Source organism: Kryptolebias marmoratus, linkage group LG14, assembly GCF_001649575.2.
Source record: "Kryptolebias marmoratus isolate JLee-2015 linkage group LG14, ASM164957v2, whole genome shotgun sequence".
NCBI lineage: Eukaryota > Metazoa > Chordata > Actinopteri > Cyprinodontiformes > Rivulidae > Kryptolebias > Kryptolebias marmoratus.
Window position 1 is genome coordinate 14,451,919 of NC_051443.1, and position 25,017 is coordinate 14,476,935.

General features: G+C 44.4%; 2 protein-coding genes across 4 annotated transcripts; one reads left to right on the top strand and one right to left on the bottom strand.

Moving 5' to 3' along the window:
* The first annotated feature begins 242 nt into the window (after positions 1–242).
* On the top strand, positions 243–17,707 carry prag1 (PEAK1 related, kinase-activating pseudokinase 1). 3 transcript variants are annotated; one of them, XM_017407871.3, is made up of 6 exons: positions 243–472; positions 3,637–3,980; positions 4,066–5,807; positions 11,608–11,753; positions 12,537–13,306; positions 15,139–17,707. In XM_017407871.3, exons 2-6 carry the CDS (start codon positions 3,717–3,719, stop codon positions 16,252–16,254), a joined length of 4,038 nt encoding a protein of 1,345 aa, XP_017263360.1. In that variant the 5' UTR covers positions 243–472; positions 3,637–3,716; the 3' UTR covers positions 16,255–17,707. The 3 variants fall into 3 exon arrangements, with proteins under 3 accessions (XP_017263360.1, XP_017263359.1, XP_037835354.1); XM_017407870.3 differs by having other exon boundaries at positions 3,641–3,980; XM_037979426.1 differs by lacking the exon at positions 243–472 and adding an exon at positions 547–567 and having other exon boundaries at positions 3,641–3,980.
* Positions 17,708–21,979: 4,272 nt separating this feature from the next.
* edf1 (endothelial differentiation-related factor 1) lies at positions 21,980–24,759 on the bottom strand. The gene is made up of 5 exons (XM_017407525.3): positions 24,519–24,759; positions 23,112–23,163; positions 22,825–22,985; positions 22,613–22,706; positions 21,980–22,530 (listed from the first exon to the last, which is right to left on the bottom strand). The coding sequence occupies exons 1-5, from the start codon at positions 24,594–24,596 to the stop codon at positions 22,475–22,477; spliced, it is 441 nt and encodes a 146-aa protein (XP_017263014.1). The 5' UTR covers positions 24,597–24,759; the 3' UTR covers positions 21,980–22,474.
* Positions 24,760–25,017: the final 258 nt, after the last annotated feature.

Below are 25,017 nucleotides of genomic sequence, written 5' to 3' on the forward strand. Positions count from 1 at the left end.
AGACATGATTGGTGGAATCGAACCTCTAACTACCCTCAGTGTGGGACGACTTCTCTAACCACTGATCCACAGATATGTCAGATCAGACTAGTGCACAGTGAGGGGTCAGACTGTAAGCTCTCAGGAAGTTGCCAGCTGAAAACCTCCGGACTGCATGGCTGCTTCAGGAGCTCCTCCCACCTCCTCCTTGCTCCCCCCCACACACACACCCACCTCCACGCTGCTGCTGCTGCTGCTGCTGCTGCTGCTGCTGCAGAGGGGTTCAGCTCCGCTCCGACAGCAGCAGCAGCGGACCCGGCAGGAGCCGCTCACAGCCCCGCAGCAACAACAACCAGCCTCCTGCCTCTTTGTGGAGTCCGCCCGGGAGGTCACAGCTCCAGCCTCGCCATCGTTTCACGTTTTGATTTTTTTTTCCCTGGAAAAACCTTGTGTGTGTTGTTGTTGTCAGGGGAGGAGACAGTCCAAGCAGCAGGTAAGCAGCAGAGGATAACCTTGTCCGCCGTCTCCTCCTCCGTGTTCTTATCGTGGCATCTAAAGGCACCCGTGTGATGTGGTCTGAGCTAAAAGGTGGGTTTGGCTGGCGTTTTTAAAAATGCTGCTGTTTGTGTGACACAAGAACAGCAAACGTGACAGATCGCCTTCAGGTTTTTTTTTATGACAAAAGGGCTGCTTACTAATAGGATAACTCAAAGCAGGGGCGCTGTGCGCAGATCTGCGTCTGTGGCGTCCTGGAAGGGGAGACCCAAACCCGGAGCACGTGCGGCGTGGATGGAAGTTTATGCAGATGCTTTCAAAAAAAAAAAAAAAAACCCAACAACAACAACAATAAACCCCAAACAGCGCTGGAGTTTTCAGAAAAGTTTTTGGCGGAAAGCCCCCCATGTGACTGGAAGGAACAGGTTGTGCACCCCCCCCCTCCTGCCCTCCACCCATGAATGCAGACTGTGTGGGTGAGCAGCCGTGACAAAAGCAGCTCGTAAAGAAGAACCCAAGCCTGCTGATGTGACCCGGTTGTCGGACAAACGGCCTTCCGATCACTGTGATCAGAAATTAAGCACTGGGACTGAGGGAATCCCATCCCATTATGTTTCCCTAAAAAGCAACGACCTGTCAGGTGGCACCTTCATCAGGGCGTGCGTGCTCGTGTGTTCTGCTTGTTCGGAAGGTGAAGGGGGTGCCGCATAGGTTCGGTGCTGACATGCTTTACAGCTGCAGACAGATTTAGCAGAGTTGAGCTAAGACCTGTACCTGAATTGTGTCTGTTTGGTCACCATGTCCCCAACCGGTTGGAGTCAAAACACCAAGTTTGAGGGTCCTGACATGATCTCCAGGAACTAAACAGTTTGAGCTATTTGTGTTGTTGTCATGTTCTTATTTAGTTACTTTTTTAAGATTGTTTGTGTCTGAAGCTGAAAGGGTTTGATGTAAACAATATAACACTGCATACTGCAACCTGTATTTTAAGGGTAAGAATGTAAAAGTTGCGCTTTTAGGCAATGTAATGTGAAGATTCCCCCAGTTTTTAATGTAGTTGCTTATGTACATAGGTCAAGGCGACATGAGGGTCGTACTGTCTGCCTCAAGTGGACTGAAACTGTAAATTCCACATTCACTCTCAAAACCTTGGACTTCTAGCATGCTCTTGAGGTATTCTTCACAACCTTCACGGTCAGAGCTTGTTGTGTGTCTGGACTTTTGGTTGTTCTTCCCTATGTGCCATTTTACAAGAGGAAGTGAGAAATATTGGACCTTGAGCTTGAGGAGGTGTGGGGAATGTAGACAAGCGGTTCTATCTCTGTTCAAACAAGCAGGGGGACGAACAAGAGCCGGAGAGCGGCTCCAAGTGGGTCTCGGTCTTGTCTGGCGAACGCAGACGGCGTTGGAAGATGTTGAAAAATTCGTCCCGCAACCAGCCTTTCCTCTGTCTCAATTACGATTGCGTCTGTGACCTGTTATCTTTTCATATGACTTGTGCAAAACGACGTAAGATGTTGGGCAAGGCTGTGCTTCCTCTGTTGTCGCAGGAACGAGTAAAACAAACAGTGAAGCGGTGGGTGCTTTCCTGTTCAAATGAGTCAGACAGAACAAAGAAATCTGTAACAGAGAAACACCTTGTGCCTGCCTTCTATAGGATTAGTAGTTTGCAAGGTTGATCTCTGAATTGTCAGGGAGCTAAGCATTTGTTAATGTATTGTTTTCATCCTGTAAAAAATGATTGTTTTTGTCCTAAAGTGCTCTGAAATTGAAGTGTAAGTTCATAATACCTTGTTTTTCAGGAAAGTATTTGTCTATCCTTTTGCCCTCTCCGGTTTTCTCCAGATACTGAATGAAAATAATGAACTAACGCTGGTGTGAGTCGTTGCGGCACCTTGTTGAGAAGCAATTAATGCCATGTAAAGCCCATTAAAAGACACCACTAGTTGCAAGAAAACAAATGATCTCCCTGAAACTGTGTTTCTCGTCTCACTGTCAGTCCAGTTAAACAGGGCATGACGAGTCTGAGGAAGGGGTGTGTGTGTGTGTGGATCAGTTTTGTTTGTGAGGGTGGGAGGACCCATGTGGAGTGGGAGAGCCGGGTGTGTTTGTGCGGAGAAGGGTGGGGGAGGGAGGTTGTCTTGGGTGCGAGATTCACCCCGGTGCGACTTGCGCCCCTAGACATTCCTGACATTCCGACCTCCGGGATGTTTGAGGCTCCTTCGTCTTCTTCTAGCTTGTCGGGAGGCTGCCAAGGACTTTTTGGAGGGCTTTTATGTCGCTGGGCTCACTCCGGCAAGCCTTTCGGTTGAACAGAGACCACATGCCCTCTAATTTAGGAGGCCATGGGAACATGTAGCGCCGCACATATTTGGTCTTCTTGAGTTACATTCATGGATGACCCTTAAGTTCTTGTCTCAAGGCCTTCAATGAGCTCAGAAAACACTTGCGTCTCTGAAATTCTTTCCTTATAAAAATCGTTGCGCTTATAAGTGGGTATTTAAAGATTTTAGGTTCCATTTAAGACTTTTTACCAGTAAAAGATTGAGAATGATACAAAATATTTGCACTCCATCCGATACTTGATCACATTTCTACAACCCTTGGGTACATAAAGTATTTTTCAAATTATTTGATCCTCCAAACAGGTAATATTTGCATCTTTAATCAGGCCTGAGCACCAAAGAGAGTATGAAGATCTAATGAAATGCAAGCTTTTATTACTAGTCGCAGTCTTTATGTGATGCAGCCCATTTCATTAGATCACAAAGGCATGTAATTATAGTTAAAAATGGGGAAAAATGTTACATTGATTGGATGAATCCACATGCCCCTACGACATAGCCTAAGCCCTATTTTCCACATTTACAGCAAAATAGTGTTGTATGCCAATGCCTGTATAAAATTAGATAATGTTATGTCATTTTAGAACTACAGTAAAAAATGTGACACATCTGTAAACAAAATAAATCAGACACAATAGATGGTGTGATAAGGGGGTGTCCCTTTGATATTGTAATATTTTAAGCATCACCAAATCTGACTTTGATTTAATGGCCAAGGGAGCACCTGAAACCTAGTGGTAGGAGGTAGGGGTATACGAAGAAATCTCCTAATGTCTTAACAATGTACCTCTTTCTTCTCTCTCAATGTTCTTGCAAGCCAGCCATGAGTGCTCATCCTCCATCCACCGGATACCTCCACTGCCACCTCTGACCAGACTACATTTTAGCAAACCAAAGATGTCAGCGTGCAGCGACTTTGCAGAACACGTGTGGAAACCCGGCTCTTGCAAGAACTGCTTCCACCCGCTCAGCGCGCACAAGACCGTCGGCGTCCCGGATGGCAGCGTACAGGCAGCTTGTTTGAAGAGCAACCTGGGAGGCGATGAAGAAGCTGGACTGACTGCGCTTTCGCCTTACAGCAAGCCGACCATCGCTGTCAGACCCACTATGATGAGCCTCGACACAAGTGAGCCAAAAGACATAAACATGAACATAGAACAGGTGAGTTTTTAACATGTGCATTTTCTGTACAGAACCTTGTGTCGTGATGGTTTTTTTTTAATTACATGTTTGTTTTTATTTGCAGCAAGACAACGCAAAGAGCCCAGCTGAGCGGATGGGCTTGAAGAAGCTCCTAAACATGTCGCAGCTTTACATTGATAATAATGGCTGCAACAAGGCTCAAAGAAATGCAGTACTTCAAAGTCCTGAAGCCAAGACTGACTACAACAACTGCCTCTCTTTGTCCCCCCTCTCCTTGTCCCCCAGTCTCCTGCCCAAAGACTCCATGATCATCAGCAATATTTTGGTCAGCCAGGAGGAAGGTCGAGGCTCTCAGAATTTCAAGAAAAATGCTAACGAGGACTCCTGCTGGCAGCATAATAATATGGCTGCTAATAGGAACAAAGGCACCCATAATGGAAGTGGTGTGACAAATTTAAAGGAGTCTTGTGGAACGACTGAAGAAGTTTCGCTGTCAGTGGATATTGTCCCTTCAGATCATGCCACAATTCACTGCAATAGTGTAAGCAGTAATCATGTTATAAAAACGACATCCAGCTCTTCTACTCTTTCCCACATGTCAGCCTCAAATGTAGATATTACTAGCCAATGTAGCCCAACATCCCTGAACTCTGTTCCTGTCCTGTCTAAAGAGAACAGTCTATCGGACTCCCCTTCTTCTTATCGTAGCAGTACAGATTCACTTTCCGGACCTGATGGGTTAGTAGGAAGACCTGTGTCACAGAGCCCCCAAAGCCCACCAGCCATTGGTAGTCTAGGGTCAACTTCCAGCTCTCCACTTGTACGAGCAAACTCAGAGCCAATATATGCGGAGAGCACCAAGAAAAAGTCCAAGCCGGGTAATGGAATACAAACCCATCCGGAGTCCCCAAACCAGACCAAACAGTCTCAGTGCTCTGAGTTTGAACAATCTGGGGAGAGTCAGCGGGCCACCATCACTGTAATGGCTGCTCACACAGAGGAGAACAACAGAACTTTCTACCTGAGCAGCCCAGATTCTGGCGTCAGCACTCAGTGCAACTTCAGCCCCACAGCATGCAAAAATCCCAGTAGCCCAGCGTTTCGTTGGCCCAGCCCTAGCCGTAGCGCACCGTGTCTAAGCAGAGAAGCTTCACTGTCGCCCAACCTGTACCCCAAGCCCCAGTCTAGTCCGCCTATCCCTCCAAAGAGAAGCTCTCGCTCCCCCAAACTGGGTACCTCCAGCCTCTCGCCGTCTCTGTCTTCTCCAGTTCCTCTTCCAGAATTTCCCAAACTAGGTGCATCTAGCCTCTCGACGGCCACGCCATCCTCTGTCCTGCTCCCCGAACTCCCCGTGTTTTTCCTCGTCTCTTCAAGAGAAGGCCAATTGAATGTTCCCACGGACAACCAGAGCGCATCATCTGAGCACTCCCAGAAGCCCCACCACCACAGCTCCGGTTGGAACTGTTGCATTGAGGAAGAGGAGGAGGAGGATGAAAAAGAGCGGAAAGGGGTGAAGAAGAAGAAGCTAGCTGCCAGCCCGGGGACAACCTCCATGGTGACAGGCCTGGTCAATGGTGCTGGTGTCTGGAAGGAGGCCAGTGACTGTAATGCCCGCAACAGCCCCCATCTGATGACACAGCCAGGCACAGCCCCCCCGGCTGGACTCAACAATGGTGCCTGTCAGGGGGAAACCAAGGGCACCGGCGCAGAGGAGAGCAAGCATAACGAGAGCATGCCGGCCAAGCAAACGTTGCATGCTGGCTCCTCAGAGCTGCTGGCAGCAGGGAAAGGGGTTGCCAAAAATGACCCCAATCCACCACCTCCCCCACCTAAGAAACTGCACAGGTAGGAGCAAAAAAACTCGTCCAGCGTTTAATTTTTCAATTAACCCCTCAAACGCAACAGACTAACAAAGCCTCTCAACGGTTAGGTATTAAGAAATTCTTTTTAAAAAATTATGATTATTTTCAGAGATAGTTATTGTGAGTTAATCGTGTGGACGGTTGACATCAAAAGCAACAAGATATGGCAAAGTAGAAGCTAGCACAGACCAGCTGAGGCTGCGCCACTGCTTAGACACTGAATAATCAACCGAAACAGTTTTCAGGTCTCAGTAATAAACTATAATTTATGCTGTTGTTCCCTTAACTTACAGCAGCTGAAAATAATCACAGATGCCAATTCCTATTTAGGTTTAAAGGCGCTTATAGAAAATTGTTTTTTACATTTCTCAAACGCTTCTATACAGGAGCAGTATAAATACTCTTAATGCATAATAACAGCAAAACAGCAAATACAGCAGACATCTTGACAGAGGAGGGTCTAAATGGTTGTTTACAGTCAGGCAGCAGCGTGAAAGCACGTCGTATGGTTGCTTAAACACACATTTGGGTTTTGGTTTCCTGTCTGACAGTGTATAAAATAGTGCCGCTGTAATCTATAGTACTCTGGCTGTGACGACATATTCATGCACTTTACTGCAGCTATCTCCCTGTGAATCTTGCGGTGCCTTCTCCTTTCATAGCATCATTATTCAGTCTTGAATCAGCCTCCATTCGAACGCCTTGTGATCATTCAAACTGCTGGGGGAAAAAATGCTCAATGCAGGCCTTGTTCTGTTTGTGCTGTCATTGTGACTTCTTTGGTTTTAATTAATGCACAGATAATCCACTGTCGTGTTATGCTGCTGTGAAGTGTTTTGGCTCTTGTACAATAGAAACAAAATAAAAACAAAAAAAAAACCAGGCATTTTTAATTTTACTGTAATTCTCAATGAATCAATTGGTTTTTAATGTGTACACGCCTGTACAAGGAAGATATTTATCATTTTTGCACAGCTGCAAATTCTTAAAGTCCACACGTTTTTGCTAACCTTTATTTTCTATTATTGCGTGTTTACTTTTGCTTTAAACTGAGTAACCATGGGGCTAAGAATACATCCTGCTGTCTGACTTAGAAGCAGAAAACGAGAAGAGGTCCTGTGTTGCAGTTAGTAGAGCATCAAATGACGCCCCATTAATTCAACTTTTTCCTTGTCTGGGACATTAAAGATGAGGTGCAACTCGCCTTTGTGACTTCTTTTTGTTGCGATAGACTCAACAAAAGCCAATTTGGACAACCTCCTACTGTCAAAAATGCAGATTGCTGATCACGTCTTTAGGGCCCTTATGTTTGTGGTAATCCTAGAAGAATCCTATCTCCTGTTATGACATAGCCAACATTCTGCGCTGATAAAAATACCTTCCTGAGACACGTGTGGGAACCCTCTTTTAGCCGGCCAGCAACAGTTTTGGTTTTCCAAATTTCAGCCGGTTTAGTTTAATGTTCCTGGACTCTGGGGGTGGGGGCTGCACTTGAGATAAAATACTGCAGGAAATCAAAACCTTGCCTGCAAAGCTATTATGACTTTCCTTTTTAATTAGATCTTTTGAGCGGAAATTGGACTTTTATTTGTTTATTGAATGAGAAACATTCCCTGCAAAAAAAAATCAAGAAATGCAGATACACTTCCTGTGAGGTAGCATTTTAATTCTCTGAATCATTTAAAAGCCAGATGGTTTGAAAAGTCTGCCTCCCGAAGCCTTTGATCACACTTCCGTTTGACATATTTTGCACTTCTTTTTTCAATTCTGTGTAACAGGTCAACCGTTGTGCCGCGTCAGGTCGGGCTAAGAGGAGGTGTGTGTGTGTTTGTACCTGTAAATACGCCATGCGTGAGTGTGTGCTGAAGCTCTCGTCTTAACAAAGAAGGCGTGTCAGCTGGCCACCGACTGCTGCCAAAAGGAGGGGCTTAAGTGAACAGATTGTTGCCCCTGGCAACTCCCAAACGGTCCCAGCCTGGCTATCAGTTGCCACCAATAGAAGTAGAATTTATAGATCAGCCATGTGGAGTCAGGTCCAGTGAGTTTGACTTGGGTTTCAGTTGCTTTCCGCTCTGTAAACTCGTGTTCCAAGATGCCTGCCCCTCCCTTTGCAGAGCCATGCTGATCCCTTTTCTGCTGCACAACAGATAGCATCTTGTTGATGCCTGACAGACTCAAAGTCAACTGCTAGTTGTATGACTTGACTTCTAAATATGAGAAATGGTTAGTTTTATTCCGCACACCTAATGGAGGCTGCTGCTTTTCTTGCTGAGACACTTTAAATATACTCATGACTCGTGCGGAACCAGGGTTGTGTTACTACACATGACAGGGCTTTAGAAAGCCACCAGTCTGATCCAGGGGCATTTTGTGTGCCCACCGGCCCGAAAAGGACCTCCGCAGCATGAGGTAGGCACCTGACGGCTACTTTTTACCAAATGTGTCGTAGTTAGGCACAGAAATTAATGAGAGCTCTCACGATGGCAAGTGACAGATCATGCTAAACCACGTTTTTAAGGTAAACAGCGGCTTCTGCATTTTCACACCTTTTTCAAAACCACCAGTAACTAAAATAGAGCTGTAGCTATCAAGGTGCTGATTTTTTTTTTCACAACCTGTATCTTTTCTTATTTTAGCTTGTTCTAATTCAAACAGCGTGAAGTTTAAGATCATGAGAAGGAAAATAGATTTTTGTCTCTTGGTTAAGAGCAACAAAATTTAAATTTGCAGAAAACTTTTTTTGCATTTAGATGAATGCGGGCTGCAGTGAAGAAAGAGACGGCTGACTGAGGGAACGATAATAAGGCAGAACTGGAGCCGTTAACGAAAGATAACGAGGATTTGTGTCAAACATTAATGGATCTTTGGCTTATATGACTGTATAGTCATGGCAACTATCCTACAGTCAGGTTAAAGTTACAATGGTTGTCTTTCTTCTCTGCACAATATTGTAGCGTGTAGGGGTTGCACAACATGGAGGATAAACTGTAATCCAACACAGCAGAGATGCAATAAACTCTGCTTTTGTGAGTCTTCGTTTCAAAGGAACGGAGCAGAAAGGACGTCTTGTCCACCGCGATGTAAACATCTTAGAAGTTCGTTGTGCCGATGCTAAAGCAGATTACATCACATTGCTCAAGTGTACATCCACCTTCTGTACAGTTCATGACACGCCGAATATGAGTCACCGTGTCTTCTAACCAGCTTAGATTAAGAAGTGAAGAGTCTTGTTGTAATGCAAATAACCACTGAAATTTGCCGCGTGTTTGAGGAAGTGTCTACATGAACTTTTGCACACCTTTGAGATGTAGGGCACATGCTTCTTAGATTGGTTTTACATATTTACCGCAGAGCGTCCCGTCAGAAACAAACAAAAAAAAAGAAACCTAGAGTCAGGAAGTGAAAGCAGCTCAGTTTATGAAACAGCAGCAGCAGCAGCGGTTCAGTTTGTGTCTTGTTTAACTCTGCTGCCTGTTCTGTCTGTGCCCACTCAGATGCAACTCCAGTCAGATTGCTTTTTAAAGCTCAACCGGTTCCTGAATGAAGGAGATTGCATCTACTCAGAGGAAATAGTCAGGATGTTTTGGCTAAGACTGAGCATTCCAAGCATGGGAAACAGATTGCTTGATCTGTCCTTTTACACATAACCTCAGAAAACCCATTCATTCATGCACATCGTCCCACAGCTCATAGAAACGACATGTTTTCTCTCAGGTTTTTGATACAAATCAGACAGTTGTGTAGGACTCGCACACATTAACTCATAATCCCTGCACCCTTTTGCCATTTGTCCCGTGCAGCACCACTTCCTCTTCCTTTCATCGCGGCCCTTTTTTGTCTGCAAAACGATAGCAGATCCTTTAGCCAGCCGCCCTACGGAGAATATCCTACCCTCCGTCTCCCTCCCCAAACTCCTCTCCATCTCCTCCTCGTCTGTTTGTTCCCCCTGATTTACGGTGGAATGGAAGTCGGAGGCCAGCAGATAAATTGGTGGAGGAGTCATTCTGAGATGGAAGAGAGGGGAGCGAGTGATAAAGGGAGGAATGGGACCTTGCTTGCCCGAGTCATTAACGTGTATAATGAGACGAGTGAATGGCTGTCAGTCACCCTAATTGGTCACCTTGATGGGAGCTCACGTACAATTTTCAGTGGAATTGCAAGCAGCCTTCATGTTAGTAAGGAAACTGAAAAGTAAAAAAGGCAAAGCTTCTTCTTTTCACAGAAAAAGGAATAGAAATCCTTGTCATATCAATATCACAAAGAACTGCTTGGGGTGCTATAAATCATCATAATATTCAAGGGTTATGTATTTATGCTCTACATGTCAATAATATTGCTAGCCAATCAGAGGGACCCACTGCCCAGGAAGCCTACCTATGATTTGTGATGACAGAAACGTGAACAAAGAGTGATAAAAATGTGGGTTTATCGCAACTGATATCGTAATAGCAATATTCAACAGTAATATTGCAAGCCTTGCTTTATTTGTAATCTTTGGTTGACAGATACCATGAAGCAATTTGAATTTGTTTCATGAAATTCAGACATTTGTTTTTGTTATTCTAAAAGAGGCTGATACACATTTAAAGCCACCGGCCTCATATTGTATATCTTCTTATTGGTGGTGTCAAAATAGGACTTGGGAGCCGAGGTGGTGTCTCCTGGTGTCCTGCACTGATTTTAGTAGGTTGATCTTTGTGGATCAGACTTGTTTCATCGCTGTCTGCTGATTTGTGGAGTTTAGAAGGAAGCGTGAATATTTTGGACTATTGTACCTCCAGCAGTTGCCGTGATATTACTCCGTCCCAGTGTTCATCTTGATATTTGTCACAATAGCATCTCTATTCACGCTGGGGCCTAAAAGACTTCAGCACTGATGAACAGGATGAAAACCTCATCCTGGTTTTGATTCAGGCTGCATGATAAGAGGAAAACCATGTAGTTACAATATTATTGAACATTGCGTCGACAATTGCGATTAAAAAAAAATTTGTCTCTCATTTTTTTCTTTGACCATTATGATGCTCACAAAAACTCTCCATGTGTTTCAGCATTTCATTTAAACCACTTATGAGTAATCAGGACAGCGGGACTGCATCTGATTGCCAAATATATTTATATCTGCCATTCATCGCGATCCTTGGGATAAATGATACATTTTCTGTATATTTTGGTGCAGCCCTAGTTTTAATATCGTGGCTCTTTTTTGCCCTCTCTGAGCCTTTTGTTACACACAAGAGAGGAGAGAAATTAAACTACCTCTGCTGAATCGTGGGAATGTATAGACAGCCAGAATTCCATCATGGCATTACTATTTGTGGCCACAGTGGTCAGAGTTCAGCAGAAGTTACACGGTCCCGCTTAAATGTCAGATATGACTGCTGATGGGCTCGGGCTTGTACCAGTTTTGCGAACGCTGGTTTCAGAGGGTCTTGTTCATTGCGGCAATAAATCAGCTCAGAATGAAGAAGTGCGCCTCGCTAAGAGGAAGCGAGACCTAGCCCTGGCGGTGCTATTTTTTTGGTTTTCTGGCATTCAAAATAAAGCAATGCACCCTCTTCCCTCTGTGTTTTAGCACCGTAGTGCATATTAAAAAAGAAAACAAAATCAAGAGGAAGTGAATCAGTTCCACTTTTACAAACAGTTGCATCAAAACGTATTTGGGTCTCAAAATCAAACCTAGAGTCGAACGACTTCAGGACGCTGTGGTTGGCCAGGAGAAAAAAAATTGTTTAATCATATATATATATATATATTTTTTTTTTTTTTTTTTTCTTTTACAGAGGGAGCAGTAAGATGAGCGGCAGTAGCGTGGAGCTGAACTGCTGCAGCCAGCAAGGGTCAGTAGAAAGTCATACATCGTCCCTACGGAGTCTGGGCAGCACCAGCCTCCCGACTGCCTCCACCGACAACCTGGCAGCTGACTCTGGTAGGTCCCCCTCAACGAAATGCATCCAGTCATAAAGGGATTTACTCCAAGAAAATGTGCATGTTGAACCCAGAGCATCATCTGGTGTGTGTAAGCCTCGTCTTGTTCTTTTCTCACACTTGGCTAAAACAAAAGCAAAGGGAAGTCAGCAAGCTTATCGCTCCCCTTTTCTGCTCATGTATTTTGTTATGACTCCCAAGGTCTCCAAATTCGAGACGTGCCTCGGTGTGAGCGGCATCTGTCCTTGGAGTGTCGTTTTTAAACTTGAGTGGAGCTCAGACGCTTGTAATTGCTGCGACTTCCTGGGCAACGTTGTTTGAAGAGATAATTATGGACTCTGATAATGAGGGAAAAAGGGCTTGGCTACATCCTTTTTTCTCCCCCCCCCCCTTCACAGTCTTCTTACTGTGAAAGCAGTTATTGGAGACGGCACCACGCAATTATCTCAGTGTCTGTCTTGTTAAGTGTAACGTCAAGTTCCAGCTTTAAGTCTTTAATTGAAAAATGGATCATAATTGGTTGGAAGATGTTTTCAGTGTTGCATTGGACCCAGGACTATGGAAATTTCCACCTCTTTTAGGGAAACGAGGTAGGCGTCCCGGCTGAGCAGGGACAGGGGTGTAGGGAATAAATCAGCCAGTTGGGGATATTTAAATTGGTGACTACTTACAGGTTTAGAGGAATTTACTAACAAGGACTCAGAAATAAGAAAATTACTGCAATTTCTGGTTCAAATTTTGACCATAAACGATACAAACTAAGATGCTTTTCCTTTCGTCTTAGGTTCTCGGGATGCAACACGGATGTCTTGTTCTTCACCTTTTCCCAGAACTCCAGTGGCATCAGCTCCTGGTTCTCCTCTGCCACCCTCTTTCAACAGCTTGGGTAACCAGCCGCCTCCTCTCCCAGAGAAGAAGATGGTCAACCGCACTGTGTCAGCTCCCGACAGCGCAAATGGAAAACCCTTCGTCCGAGCCTACCCGCGCCTCCCGTTCGCTGGCTCGGAGAGCAACGTGTGTCGTTCCGTGGAGGCCAGCTCCCGCGCCAGCCTGCCGCCCAGCCCCGTCGACCCGCGGCCCGTTTTCTCCTCCAACGAGTCCCTGGAGCGCTGTCCCACCCCGCTGGGCCGACCGTCCAGGTCCCGGACGCTGGACGAGCCGCTGAAGACCACCCAGGGCCGCCTCGGCGTGCACTGCCGAACCAGCATCACTGTCTCGTCGTCGCCTCAGCTCAGCGCGCCCTTCTCCGCCTCCGAGCCGGGATCGACGCCGAATCTGGGCTCCAGCCTGCAGCTCCAGACCCTCCTGAGTAACATTGACAGCAGAGAGGGGGTGTACTCCAAGCTGGGCGGCCTGTATGCAGAGTCTCTGCGACGCTTGGCTTTGAAGTGCGAGGACCACTTCACCTGCTCCCAGAAGAACCCGTTTAGGTTTGACGAGAGCAACTGGTCTCTGTTCAGGCTCACATCCAACAAGCCGAGCTGCAACGCAGGAGATGCTGTGTACTACTCTGCTGCCTGTGCCTTAGACCCCAGCAACTCCTACGCTGTGAAGGTAATCCTTTAAATACTCAGCCTATATAATAAATCAATCACTTCCCAAGTGGCTGATGTATCGGTGGTGTGTTTACGGTGCAACCAAACTTGTAATCAAGTCGCATAAATTTGTTTTCATAAACCTTTTCATTGCCGTCAGTTTCCCATTACACCATTTCCCTGTGCTCCATGCTGCACCAAAAGTGCTACAGCTAGCTGCTTCCTGCCGCTATTTGCGCTTGCACATAACTATAGAAATCTATGTAAATAACCAAGTAATGCGGAAATTAACGGCAGTGCAAAGGTTTCTAAAACAGCTTTCACAGAAATTTCCGTAAAATCCCTGAGACCGAAGGTGTTTTAAGGTGGCAGCAATCCATTTTTTGAACTAGCCGTTAGCTCCTTAAACCAGCCAGAGTCGAGCTCTGTTTATCCAAACGGAGGTTATCTACAACAGGTAGGATGTTAACTGTTTATACCTTCTCCACAGAACCTCACTTCAAAAGAGCTGAACTAATGTATGCATTTAAACTCTGAGAGCTGTTCTAAAATATAATTCACAATGTTGAATCTGCAGTTTGATGCTATTAGGACAACAATAAGAACAACTGTAGCTTTGTCTAAACTTCTCATTCATGACTTTTTTTATAGGGCTATTTGCCTTGTGTGCTCAACATTTTTATTCATTCAGGTTTGACAGTTTAAAGACAGAAATGCAGAGATTAAAAAGATAAAGGTCATCTTGTTTGTTCTTAGGCTGCAGCAGAGATGGTCCTGCTGCAGCACAAGCCTTCAAGGCGTGTAGTGTAAACAAGGAGGGTGTGGATTCAGTCTCACTGATCTTTGTGCTCGAGTCATTATTGCTCTACAAAGCATCGGCTGTTTGGATTGTGTGTGTGTGTGTGTGTGTGTGTGTGTGTGTGTGTGTTACGCCACAGGCTGGGTGCCCAGACTCTTGCTTAATATTTCCAGGCCCAATTAATCTCGACATTCCATGAAGGATTAACAGCCGGACAAACCTCAGTTGTCAAGGCCAACGCACACAAAGATACCCACATAAACACTGTAGTCTGAGACCATCCTTCACAAATGCTAATGAGATATGATCTGCAGTCGGTATTGGCTCGTGTCCCTGATTCAATTGATTTTTTTCTTTTTTCAGTCATGCTTCAAGGGCTTTACCTTCCCGAAACATGAGCCGAATAAAGCTTTTTCGGGGCTTTTAATGTGCCTAATCAGATTTTAATTTTGGGTGTGTTTGGATGACAGATGTAAAAGGGCGGTACTTAATCCAGACCTTACATGAAAGACGTCACATTACTGAAGGTCAGCGTTTCAAACTTTAATGACAGGGGTTACGTTAATTTTCGTCAAATCTTGAAAATAAAATTACGATATCGCGAGATTTCCCTCAATCTGTTATCGTTTGAAGTATGTGTTGTGAATCATTCTCAGCTAATACCACACCAAATTTTAGCTCAGTATCTGTAAATATTGGCTGAGTTTGAGCCATTTTTACATTTTCTAATGTTGATTACCTGCGGTGGACATCTTGAATCAGGCTGACTCCAAAAATTAATCAGCTGTAAATCCAATGTTTACTTTCTGAGAATTTTTGGTAAAATCTATCCAGTGGTTCAAGAGATATTTTGCTAACAGACAGGCGAAGATGTTTTTGCCTGTATTTGTGCATTTGTCCTTATGCTGTATGTATTTCCATCATCTTTAAACATACATTAAAGGTCAACAGAACTTCAAAACACGTTCAGACAAGCATCAAGGACAAAGATTTTGCCTGAAAAACTTGAATAATTTACTTTTGTTTGATCTCTCTTCACCCTTCCTCTCCAGATCTGTAAGAGTCCGTCCATCGAGGCCAAGCAGGGTCATCTGTACGGTCTGTCGGTGCAGCAGAGCATCCCTCCTCACTTTAACCTCCAGCAGGACTGTGGTCACTTCCTGGCCTGCGTTCCTCAGAGCATGCTGCCTTCAGATGAAGCCTCTCTGCCCTCGGCTTCATCTGCGTCTGTCCCGCAGGCAGACCAGGAGAGGGTGGTGGTCATCACTCCCGAGATTCCTCACCAGACCGCCACTGACTTTGTCCGGGAGTGGGAGGTGGTCCACAAAACCCAGCCGGAGGTGTACGAGCGCCGTGTGTGCTTCCTCCTGCTGCAGCTCTGCAACGGCCTGGAGCACCTGAAGGAGCACGGCGTCACGCACCGCGACCTGTGCCTGGAGAACCTGCTGCTGGTGCCTCATCAGCGGAGGCACCAGCAAGCTGAAAGCACTGCGTGCAACGGTGCAGCTGCCGGGGACGCTCAGCGCCACCTTCCCCGCCTCCTCATCAGCAACTTTGCCAAGGCCAAGCGGCGCTCCTCGGAGGACGCCGCTTCGACGAGCGGGGACCCTCGGGTCAAACGCGACCACGCCAGGCTGGCGCCTGAGATCGTCTCGGCGGCCCAGTACCGCAAATTTGACGAGTTCCAGACGGGCATCCTGATCTATGAGCTCCTCCACCAGCCCAACCCGTTCGAAGTGAGTCCAGCGCTGAGGGAGCAGGACTACCGCTCCGAGGACTTACCGCCGGTCCCCTCCGTCTCCCTTTACTCCTCAGGCCTCCAGAAGCTCGCGCAGCTCCTCCTTCAACCCGACCCCATCAAGCGCATCCATATCCAGGAGGCCAAGCGCATATTGCAGAGTCTGCTTTGGGGCCCCCGGAGGGACCTGATGGAGCAGCAGTGGGAGAGGCACAGGAAAGGGGCCGGCCTCGTGGACAGCTCCCGAAACGAGAGCCTCCTCAACTGGCTGGACGTGAAACGGGCCCTGCTGATGATGAAGTTCGCCGAGCGCTCGCTGGAGCCGGAGAGGAACGCCGAGCTGGAGGACTGGCTGTGCTGTCAGTACTTCTCGTCGGCTCACCCGCTCTCCCTCTGCCATACCGCTGAACTGCTCTACTCACTGAAGTGACTGTGAGGCTCGAGAACCGCCCGCGAGCGGAGCTGAAGTCGTGTGTGTGTGTGAACTTGTGAGTGCGTGTATGACGGTCTGGTCATTTTTAAGGTGATGTTCAGTCAAATAGCTACCAATAGTTAGGACCTTATCAGCCGTGACATCAGTCATAGAGCCTGGAGGGTGGAGAAAACAGCTGAAGTCTTCCTCCAGGCTTGGCTAATGGCTAATGAAACGAGGAACCCGCTTAGCTCCGAGACTGACGGCTCAGAAGCTACTAACTATTTGACAGACCATGACTTTAAAAGTGACCAGACCACCCTTTTAATGTCTTGACACTCTGGGCCGGTCCAGATGCTGTGATCCTCTGGAGGAACTGTGAACCTGCTAATGTTGTTTCTGCATGCACGAGAACCATACACCTAACCATCCATCCACTCTTTTACGCCAACAGGATCAAAAACTACAAAAATTGGCTGTTTTTGCAATAAAATGTGAACTAAATCATAAAACGTACAGATGTAAAATTATTTTGTAGCAGCGACACTGACGGGAAAAAGTAACAGGTTACTGATTTACACTGTATTTTGTTGCATTTTTTACAGATCAGTGAAGACACTGAGGAAGCCTGATAACATTAATCCACCCATAATGCTTTGCCATGTCTAACTGCGCTGCTGACTCTGTCCATCTAGTGGTAATGAAAACACTGGGACATCTGTAGGCTTGAGCTGTCGCACCTTTGCTCCCATATGTTGAGTCATCGGCACATACTGTGAAAACGACACGTTTGTTGTTGTTGTTGTTGTCGTCTTCAGCCAAATCCAGAGAATGTCTTTTCTTCTGTGGGTATCGATTCACTGGCCAGAATGATCAACGCAGTCCTGATAAAGAAAAAAAAAAAAGCCTTTTTAAAGTGTTTTTTTTCCACCAGCTCTGCTCGCTTTTAATCGCATCATTTAAACGTGCTGCCATTCGTCCCGGTGCCTTTTGTTCTTTGTGCGGCGTTACGTTGACTCCAGTGTAAATATGTCGGATCATGTTGTCCTTTCGTGAAACTGGCCTTTCACACGACGTTTCGGTGACATGTTTTTTTTTGTTGTTGTTGTTTTTGTACAGTGATTTGTAGATGATAATCACAAACAAACACGAGCCCAAGCAGGTCTTTTAAAAACAGAAAAAGAAAAAGAAAGCCATGAATATGAGCTGCAGTTAATATTTATGAGATCGTTTTGTTTTCTTGTAGTTGTCACTGGATCTTTTCTTTCATTCTCTCTCTTTCTCTCTCTTATTTTTTTAATCTCCAACAATAAATGTCCAACTAAATGTGTTTGTTCATGACATTTTCTAACGATTAGGAAAAGGAAAAACACGTGGTCTGAACTAATGCGTAACTGATCTGAACTCTTCTGTGTGCCTCTTTTTATTTATGTCTGTCAATAAACTGTGCATATATTTTGTCACAGGAAAATCTGGTGGCTTATTGTTTCTTCTACACCTGGTGGTCTGACACCAAACGACTGCGTTCTGAAAGCTTCATTAAAATCTGCCCAGTGGTTCATGAGATATTCTGCTAACATAAAGTCAGCGCTGACTCCATCAGTTCATGGCAAAGTTTTAAACAAAGGTCTTGTGCGATCTGTCAGCAATTGGAGTATAAATTGGGGATGACTCTCAGCTACTACCAAATCAAGTTTTAGCTCAATGTTTGTAAAACTAACAGAGTTGCAGTCATTTTTGTGGTTGCTCGATATGTTTAGTTGTGGCGGCCATCTGGAATTAAGTTGACCCTAAAAGTGAATCAGTTGTAGCTGTACCTCTAACGATTAGTTTCTGAGAGTTTCAAAAGAAATCTGGCCGCTGGTTCATGAGATATTTTGCTAACAGACATGGGCCTTTCCCCTTTTGCCAACAGGTTGTGTTTTATGTCACCTAACCATAGGACAAAAAAAAAAGCTGAATCTGTTTATCTGTAACACAAACACAAAACATATAAAAGATAAACTGATCGGAACAACGACAACAGTTACACTGAGAGCATTTAATGTCTTTTACACAGAAGAAGAATTCAGTCATCCAGGATATGAGGAGAAAGCTGGGCTTGAATGAGCCTTCTCAGACCATCCTGGCTGAGTTAATCTCAGAAACATCCAAGCAGGTGGAGGAGGAGCAGCAAATGGATTCTCCTAACAAATTACAGTGAGATATTTAAATGTATTTCCACACCGACATCAGTGTCTTTATATAATGACACTAGCTGTCCCTGTGACCACGCCAAGCACTTTCATTATGAAAACAACACATCATCAGAGTTAAATAACCAGAACAATCCAGGCTTAATCCTTCATCTAGGTTGTGTGGAACACCACCGAGGCCTTTTGTTGTTGATTAGAGTTTATATTGCTTTAAATTCTTTATAAAACACAATACTGTAATGTTTAATTATCTAAATTATTTATTTTAATGTCAATCTCTTTTTTTAAGAAACACTTGAGGGTGATTCATTCATTACTGCTATCATTTACTTTACCAAAACCTAATGTAAACTAAAGAACAAAAGAAGCTCAGAAACTCCCATCAGGCCAAGTGGAAATGTTCGCCCCCCGTCCCCCCGTCCTCACACCCTCCCACCCACACAACAGGTTGGTCATGTAGTGGAATCTCAATTTGAGTTTTGAAGCCTCGGGCCAAAACACTGCCGAGGCTTCTCCCCCCCATTACCATCACCACCACCTCAGTCCCTCCCCCCACATGCTGGTGCTCCTGACTCCCCCCCAACACAACCACCCCCCCACCACCATGTGGCTTTCTGCTTCACATCACTCCTTCAAAACGACTGGCTGCTCCCCTGTCATAGGTGGAACTTTGTTGCTATGGTGCTTTGGCCAATGGAATGGCATTTCTAGGAACGTCGTCGGTCTGTGTCTCCCTCTACTCTCCACACACACACTCACACACACACACACACACACACACACACGAAGGAGCCTGTTGAGCAGGGATCCAAATGACCCCCTGGTAACAAAAGCAAGGCCCTCTCTTTGTTCGTCTGGTGGACTCGGGTCAGGAGGCTGCATACTTTACTTTAGGAGCAAATCTGGGTTCCAGAAAAACAAATGCGTCACACTTGGCAGAATATTTATATAATAACAGTGAAGCTCCTGCACGAACTCTATTATCGACTTAATTTAATGTACTCATTTGTTGAGTCGTAATCGACAGGAATTGCTCCAGGTTTCTTAAATTATTTAATAACATCGTGCAACGCGCAGGGAGAAATACGCAAGCCTCCATCCAGCTTTCTTTCAAGATTATCATTCTTGAAAGAGAAAATGATTTTCTGACACATCTGTTGCAGGTCCTCTTGAAGACTTTGTCGTTCAAGGATTCTGCTTTTGTTTTTATATTTACAATCCCCCTGAAATGAGTTTGGTTGTTTTTACCTCGATCCTTAGCCTGGTAATGCTTCCCGTCACAGGGCTTTGCTCTGCAGACCTGAAACGCAGAAATGGATGCATGTTAGCAAAATACATGAAGCTGATTTAACAAAACCTAAAATCTGTGTGTTTTGATAATAGCACATCAAGAATGGCAGGAAAACTCTTGGTAAAAAAATAATAATAAATGAAAGTACAAATTTTTGCATAAACATACACTCTGTTTGTATGAAATATAGCTGAAATATATATATATATGAAAAATGGCACTGTTTGCCAACACATTCAGGGATAATATATAAACTCTGTGATAAGTTTTATGGTCAGAGAAGCTCTCTAAGAATGAAGAGCATTAATTTATTAAATGATTAAATGAAGCCCGTTACACAAAGAACACCCTACTGCCAGCAGCATAACATGGCAGAGGTGCTATTATAGTGTGGAGTCGACAAACCAAATGAGAACTCCAGACTGAAATGTATCACCTCCTACCAGAAAATAATCTGGGGTTTCAGTTAGAAGGGATCAGATTTGTCCAATTTTAGCTTCTCTCCATCAACTCCCTGTAAAATTTAGAAGAGAATTTAAAATCTTATGAACAGCCAGGCTCCGTCTCTTATTGTTCCATATTTTCCAAACGAAGTAAACCTGCTCTAGAATGGCAGGTTTACTCGTGGTTTCTAGAGTTTCTAATAGGAGGCAGAGCTTTCAGTTCTCAGGCTCCTCTCTTGAACCAACTTCCACTTTCTGTCTGTGAGGCTGACACCGAGTCTGCTTTTAAAATGAGGTTTTAGACTTTCCTTTTTGATAAATCCTATAGTTAGGGTTGGTTTGGGTTTCCTGAGCTCTCTCTTAGTTATGCTGCTATAGACTTAAATTGACGGAGGTTTCTTCTCTTTAAAAGGGAGTCATTCCTTTCCACTGCCGCCTCCATGCTTGCTTTGGATGAGAGGGGGATGGCACTGAAGGAAAGGTTTGAGCTCCTTAGATATCTTTCACTAATCAGTATTTCATTTAGTATTGGGATCCTACGTATACTGTATTACAATTGGACTGAGTAGATTGTAAATGGATTTGAATCTGACTTGAATTGACTTGTTAATGAGACTTGAGATGTAATAGAATTGAACTGAACGCGGCTTTTGGGCCTTGTAGCAGCAACTTGCTGTAGCACAAAAGAATGATAAAAAGAAGGGGGGGAAATGGAGAATTATAATCTTAACAGCAATAAATTTGAACTTAAATCCCACTGAAAACCTTTGGCAAAAGCTGATCCAGTCTTAAGTACTTGGTAAATGCATTCTGTTACAGCTATATTAAATGTCTCCTGTACATAAAAACTCAAGGCAACGTTTATGGAGAAATTAAAACCCTTTAAATTAACAGTTCTATATAATGAATACAATAACCAACTATGTGATCTAGGTCTATGTGATCAGTTTGCTTCTTCAACACTTGAGAGGACTGAGGATGAGTGGAGAGACTCGTGGGTTTTGTTGGCCGTTCCACCTTTTATTTCCTCCCTCTGTCGAGGGAAGCAGGAACCGTCCCTGATGTGGACACGGAACCGAGTGTCCATCCCTGACAAATGGACGACACGCACAGCTTCGCCCTGCTTCTTGGGTTTCGTACAGATCCGATGGAGGACCTGCAGCCTCCTTGTTTTGACAGCAACGCTCTCATGAACTGCAGCTATGGTGGAATTATACATCCTCATCGATAAACTCCACTCCTTCTACTTCCTTCCTTCAGCCGCTGAATGCTGCATCATGTAAAAAAAATGTCTCACGAGCACTTTGGACACATTTCTTCAACACTAATATTCATTTAAAAAAATTAAAATAATAAAATGAAAAAGCAACCTTACCAATGACAAATACACTCCTGCTGCAGTCTTTAGGACTTGAAACCTAAAAAATACTCCAGAATGATGTGGTTTGTGTTTAAATTTAGCTAAATTAAGCTTTTAATTACTTATTACTTTACAACATCTTATAAGGTTGCAGTACTTGTCCTAAGAATCTGTTATTTAGGAAAAGGCTGAATGTAATTATGGTAATAGACTGACACCTAGTGGTTCAGTATTGTTATTGCATGTCAGTTTTAAGACCACAAATTAAATCCCACCAATAATAAATCATTCTTTAAGCAAAACCTGTTTCTGGTACAGATATTTCACAGGATTTTGAGCTCTTAAATATTCATTTTTACCAAGGAAACGAGTAAAGTTTTCACATGAACACTACGCCTGCAAATAATATTACTTCCTGAGCTGCAGCAGCTAAGAATTCACACACCAAAAGTCATGAACTGCTAAACTTTATTTTTAGATTAAAACAAAGCACAGCATTAAAACATGTTAAACACTTTAATAACATCCACCCACTGTCGTAAAAGTGTGGGAAACAAAAAAGAAGAAGAAAAAAGATGCAATCAAGTACTTCATGCTCAGATCATGAAAAAGAATTCACCCTTTTGAACGACTCATCGCTATCAAAAAGTCAAATTTTGTCATGCCAAGGCCTTAAACAGACAGGGGGCGAAAATAAATTCACCGATTTTTCAAGTTTGTGATGCTGAAGAATGCATTCAATTAGATACATCAGAGTGTTTCGGATGACTGGTAAGTAGAGAGCCTGCAATGCAGCGGAGCACCGGGTCCTCAGGCAGGACGCAGGTGAGATCAGCCCGGGGAGGGGAGGAAGAAAAGGGGGAGTTCAGGATTTTTCAGGAAGGGGGTCGGGGGCGTGAGATACGGGTCAGAAATGGGGATGGGGAGGGCTGATTTCGAGGCTTTGTTCTCATTTCTGTTTGGGCTCCAGGGGGTGGCCGATTTCTTTCCCACGCAGTTTTCGACCTGGCAGAAAACAAGACGCGTGTGACACACCCTCATATGGCTGCTTCCTCCTCTCACCACAGGCGCCGCACGTTATGCTTACCGATCGCTCTCTCGATTTTCCCCATCACCTGGTTGTTGGGTATTGCTTTCCCGCTCTCGTAGTCGGCGATAACTTGAGGCTTCTCGTTGATTTTCTGAGGGGAGAGTTTGCCACAGTGAAGTCAGGGCACGTTACGTCGCGTACATGACGGAGGGGCAGTCTGTGCTCCTCTCCTGTGAGTGTGTGTCAGCGTGTCGCCTGTGTTTGCTCACGGTAGCGAGGTCTTTCTGGGTCAGTCCCTTCTCCTGTCTGCCCTGCTGAATGACCTTCCCCACCTCCAGAGGAACCCTGTCGTGGTGCAGCTCCTCCGTCTCTCTGTCCAGCTTGGCTGTGTTTTTTGTCACCAGATGCTGTTTGTTTTGCCCTGCGGACCCTGAGAGGAAAAGCGGTAAAGTCAAACGTGCAAACACGGGCTCGTCTAGTGCAGCGCGGAGGGGAGTCTAAGAAGTGCGATGATGTCGTATTCTTTTAACAATCATTAAAGAAAGCCAAAATTTACATTTCTTGGTCGTCTCAACGTCCTCCCCGCGTCTCTGAGCAGCAGTGATAGCCTGGAGAAAAAACAGACCAAGTTACGTTCACGTTTTCTTATTTTTATTTTACAGTTTTATTGACTGTAAATGACATTATGACCAGGCTCATGTTACACCCTATCTGCTTTTGCTTTCTCATTTCCCATCACATGGCTACTGAATAACGAATTCATCTTATCTGGGAATATTGACTCAGTTCAGGTCAACAGTACCACCCAAGCACACAGATTCATGCTTTCTCAAAGCAAAGCGAATGTTTGGTGCCCATTATCAGCACACGATTAGGTTAATGCTGCTCTAGATCATTTGAGCAATGTTTGTTACACAGAAGCAGCGTTCGGAATTGACACAAGAGGACATCAAAACTGTTGAAAGTTCTCCTAAAATCACAAGCAGATCTCACAAATAGTAGAAAGCGGGAACCTGTAAACATTGTGGGGCTCATTCTTAATCATTTCAAGTCACTTCTACAAAAACAGCTCATTAGTTATAACGTATTTTCCTCTTTGTAACCTAGTTTCTCTTTATTTCCCCTTTAACTATGGTTTGATGGAACCAACTACTTCACTTCCATTATTTATATTAGCATTTATTAATATTTAGTTGTTGTTTTTTTAAATCCAAATCAAGTTCAGTTTTGAGGAAACTAAATCTACAGGACGCTTTGATCCAGGTTTGTTGCAAAGATTTTAAAAAGTTAATAGTGGCATGAATTAACTGAAACCAATTAACTGCATGTAACCTTATAGATTTAATGTTCAGCAGGACTTTGTGACAAATAACACAGGTGTGGTACTGTAACCCTTTGGCATAAAGGTGTACAGATATTAAAGGTATTATTAGGTTATGTTTTACAAAGCAGGAAGCTTTAATAATCCTATTAACCTAGAATTAACAGAACAACCATGTCAGAGTCAACATTCAAGTACAGTAATAACGCTTTAGGCTACGTGTCACTCCAGAAAGATAACATTTTTAGTGAATATTTTCGATATTTCTTGTTGTTGGGAAAGGAAGGAAGTTCACACAAAACACCAAGAAGCCTTTTTGGTGGGGTGGTTTGACTAAAACGGGGCATTTTGATAGTTTTGCTCGTCGAAGCAGATGTTCGGCTAACCTGTTAGCTTAAACTTACAGCTGTTTGTTTACAAAAAAGAAAGAAGAAAAAAAAACGTCTCACGCGCTGCGAGCTAACGTAGAAACACGAGCTGCCATTAAACTAAAGTACGACACGTGGAGCAGCAGTCTGCCTCTGAACAGACAGACTTTTACCGTCAATAAAACACCGACATGAGACTCTTCTCTTGGCTGTACCGCGAAGCAATGAGCAGCAGAAACGGGAGCTAACGCAAACCAAACAAACCAACGCTGACCTGTTTGGACTTGGCCTGCGCGGCAGTGGGACCCTTCTTCCTCAGCACAGTCACCGTATCCCAGTCGCTTTCCGCCATGTTTATCGTAGAGGGGGTTAATCGGCACAAGTAAGAATTTTTTAATCGCTAAGAAAAATAAACAGTTGGACCGAATGTGTGCGAAAGCAAGGCTCTTAGAGAAGGCTGTGCCACTTCAGCAAGTCACCTCCTTCCAGAAATATGACCACACGCGTGCTGCCAAAACTTTATTGATAACAAGCTGGTTGACAACAAGGAGCGTCGACCGGCGCCCCCTGCTGTTTCACCGCAGTAATGCAGATAGATAGATAGATAGATAGATAGATAGATAGATAGATAGATAGATAGATAGATAGATAGATAGATAGATAGATAGATAGACAGATAGATAGATAGATAGATAGATAGATAGATAGATAGATAGATAGATAGATAGATAGATAGATAGATAGATAGATAGATAGATAGATAGATAGATAGG

Coding starts and splice junctions, on each gene's coding strand:
- edf1 (XM_017407525.3), bottom strand. CDS start 24,596: ATGGCGGAAAGCGACTGGGATACGGTGACTGTGCTGAGGAAGAAGGGT. Junction 23,164..24,518: donor CGCAGGCCAAGTCCAAACAG/GTCAGCGTTGGT, acceptor TTTTTTCTCCAG/GCTATCACTGCTGCTCAGAG. Junction 22,986..23,111: donor CGTTGAGACGACCAAGAAAT/GTAAATTTTGGC, acceptor TTTTCCTCTCAG/GGTCCGCAGGGCAAAACAAA.
- prag1 (XM_017407871.3), top strand. CDS start 3,717: ATGTCAGCGTGCAGCGACTTTGCAGAACACGTGTGGAAACCCGGCTCT. Junction 5,808..11,607: donor CCACCTAAGAAACTGCACAG/GTAGGAGCAAAA, acceptor TTTCTTTTACAG/AGGGAGCAGTAAGATGAGCG. Junction 11,754..12,536: donor CAACCTGGCAGCTGACTCTG/GTAGGTCCCCCT, acceptor CTTTCGTCTTAG/GTTCTCGGGATGCAACACGG.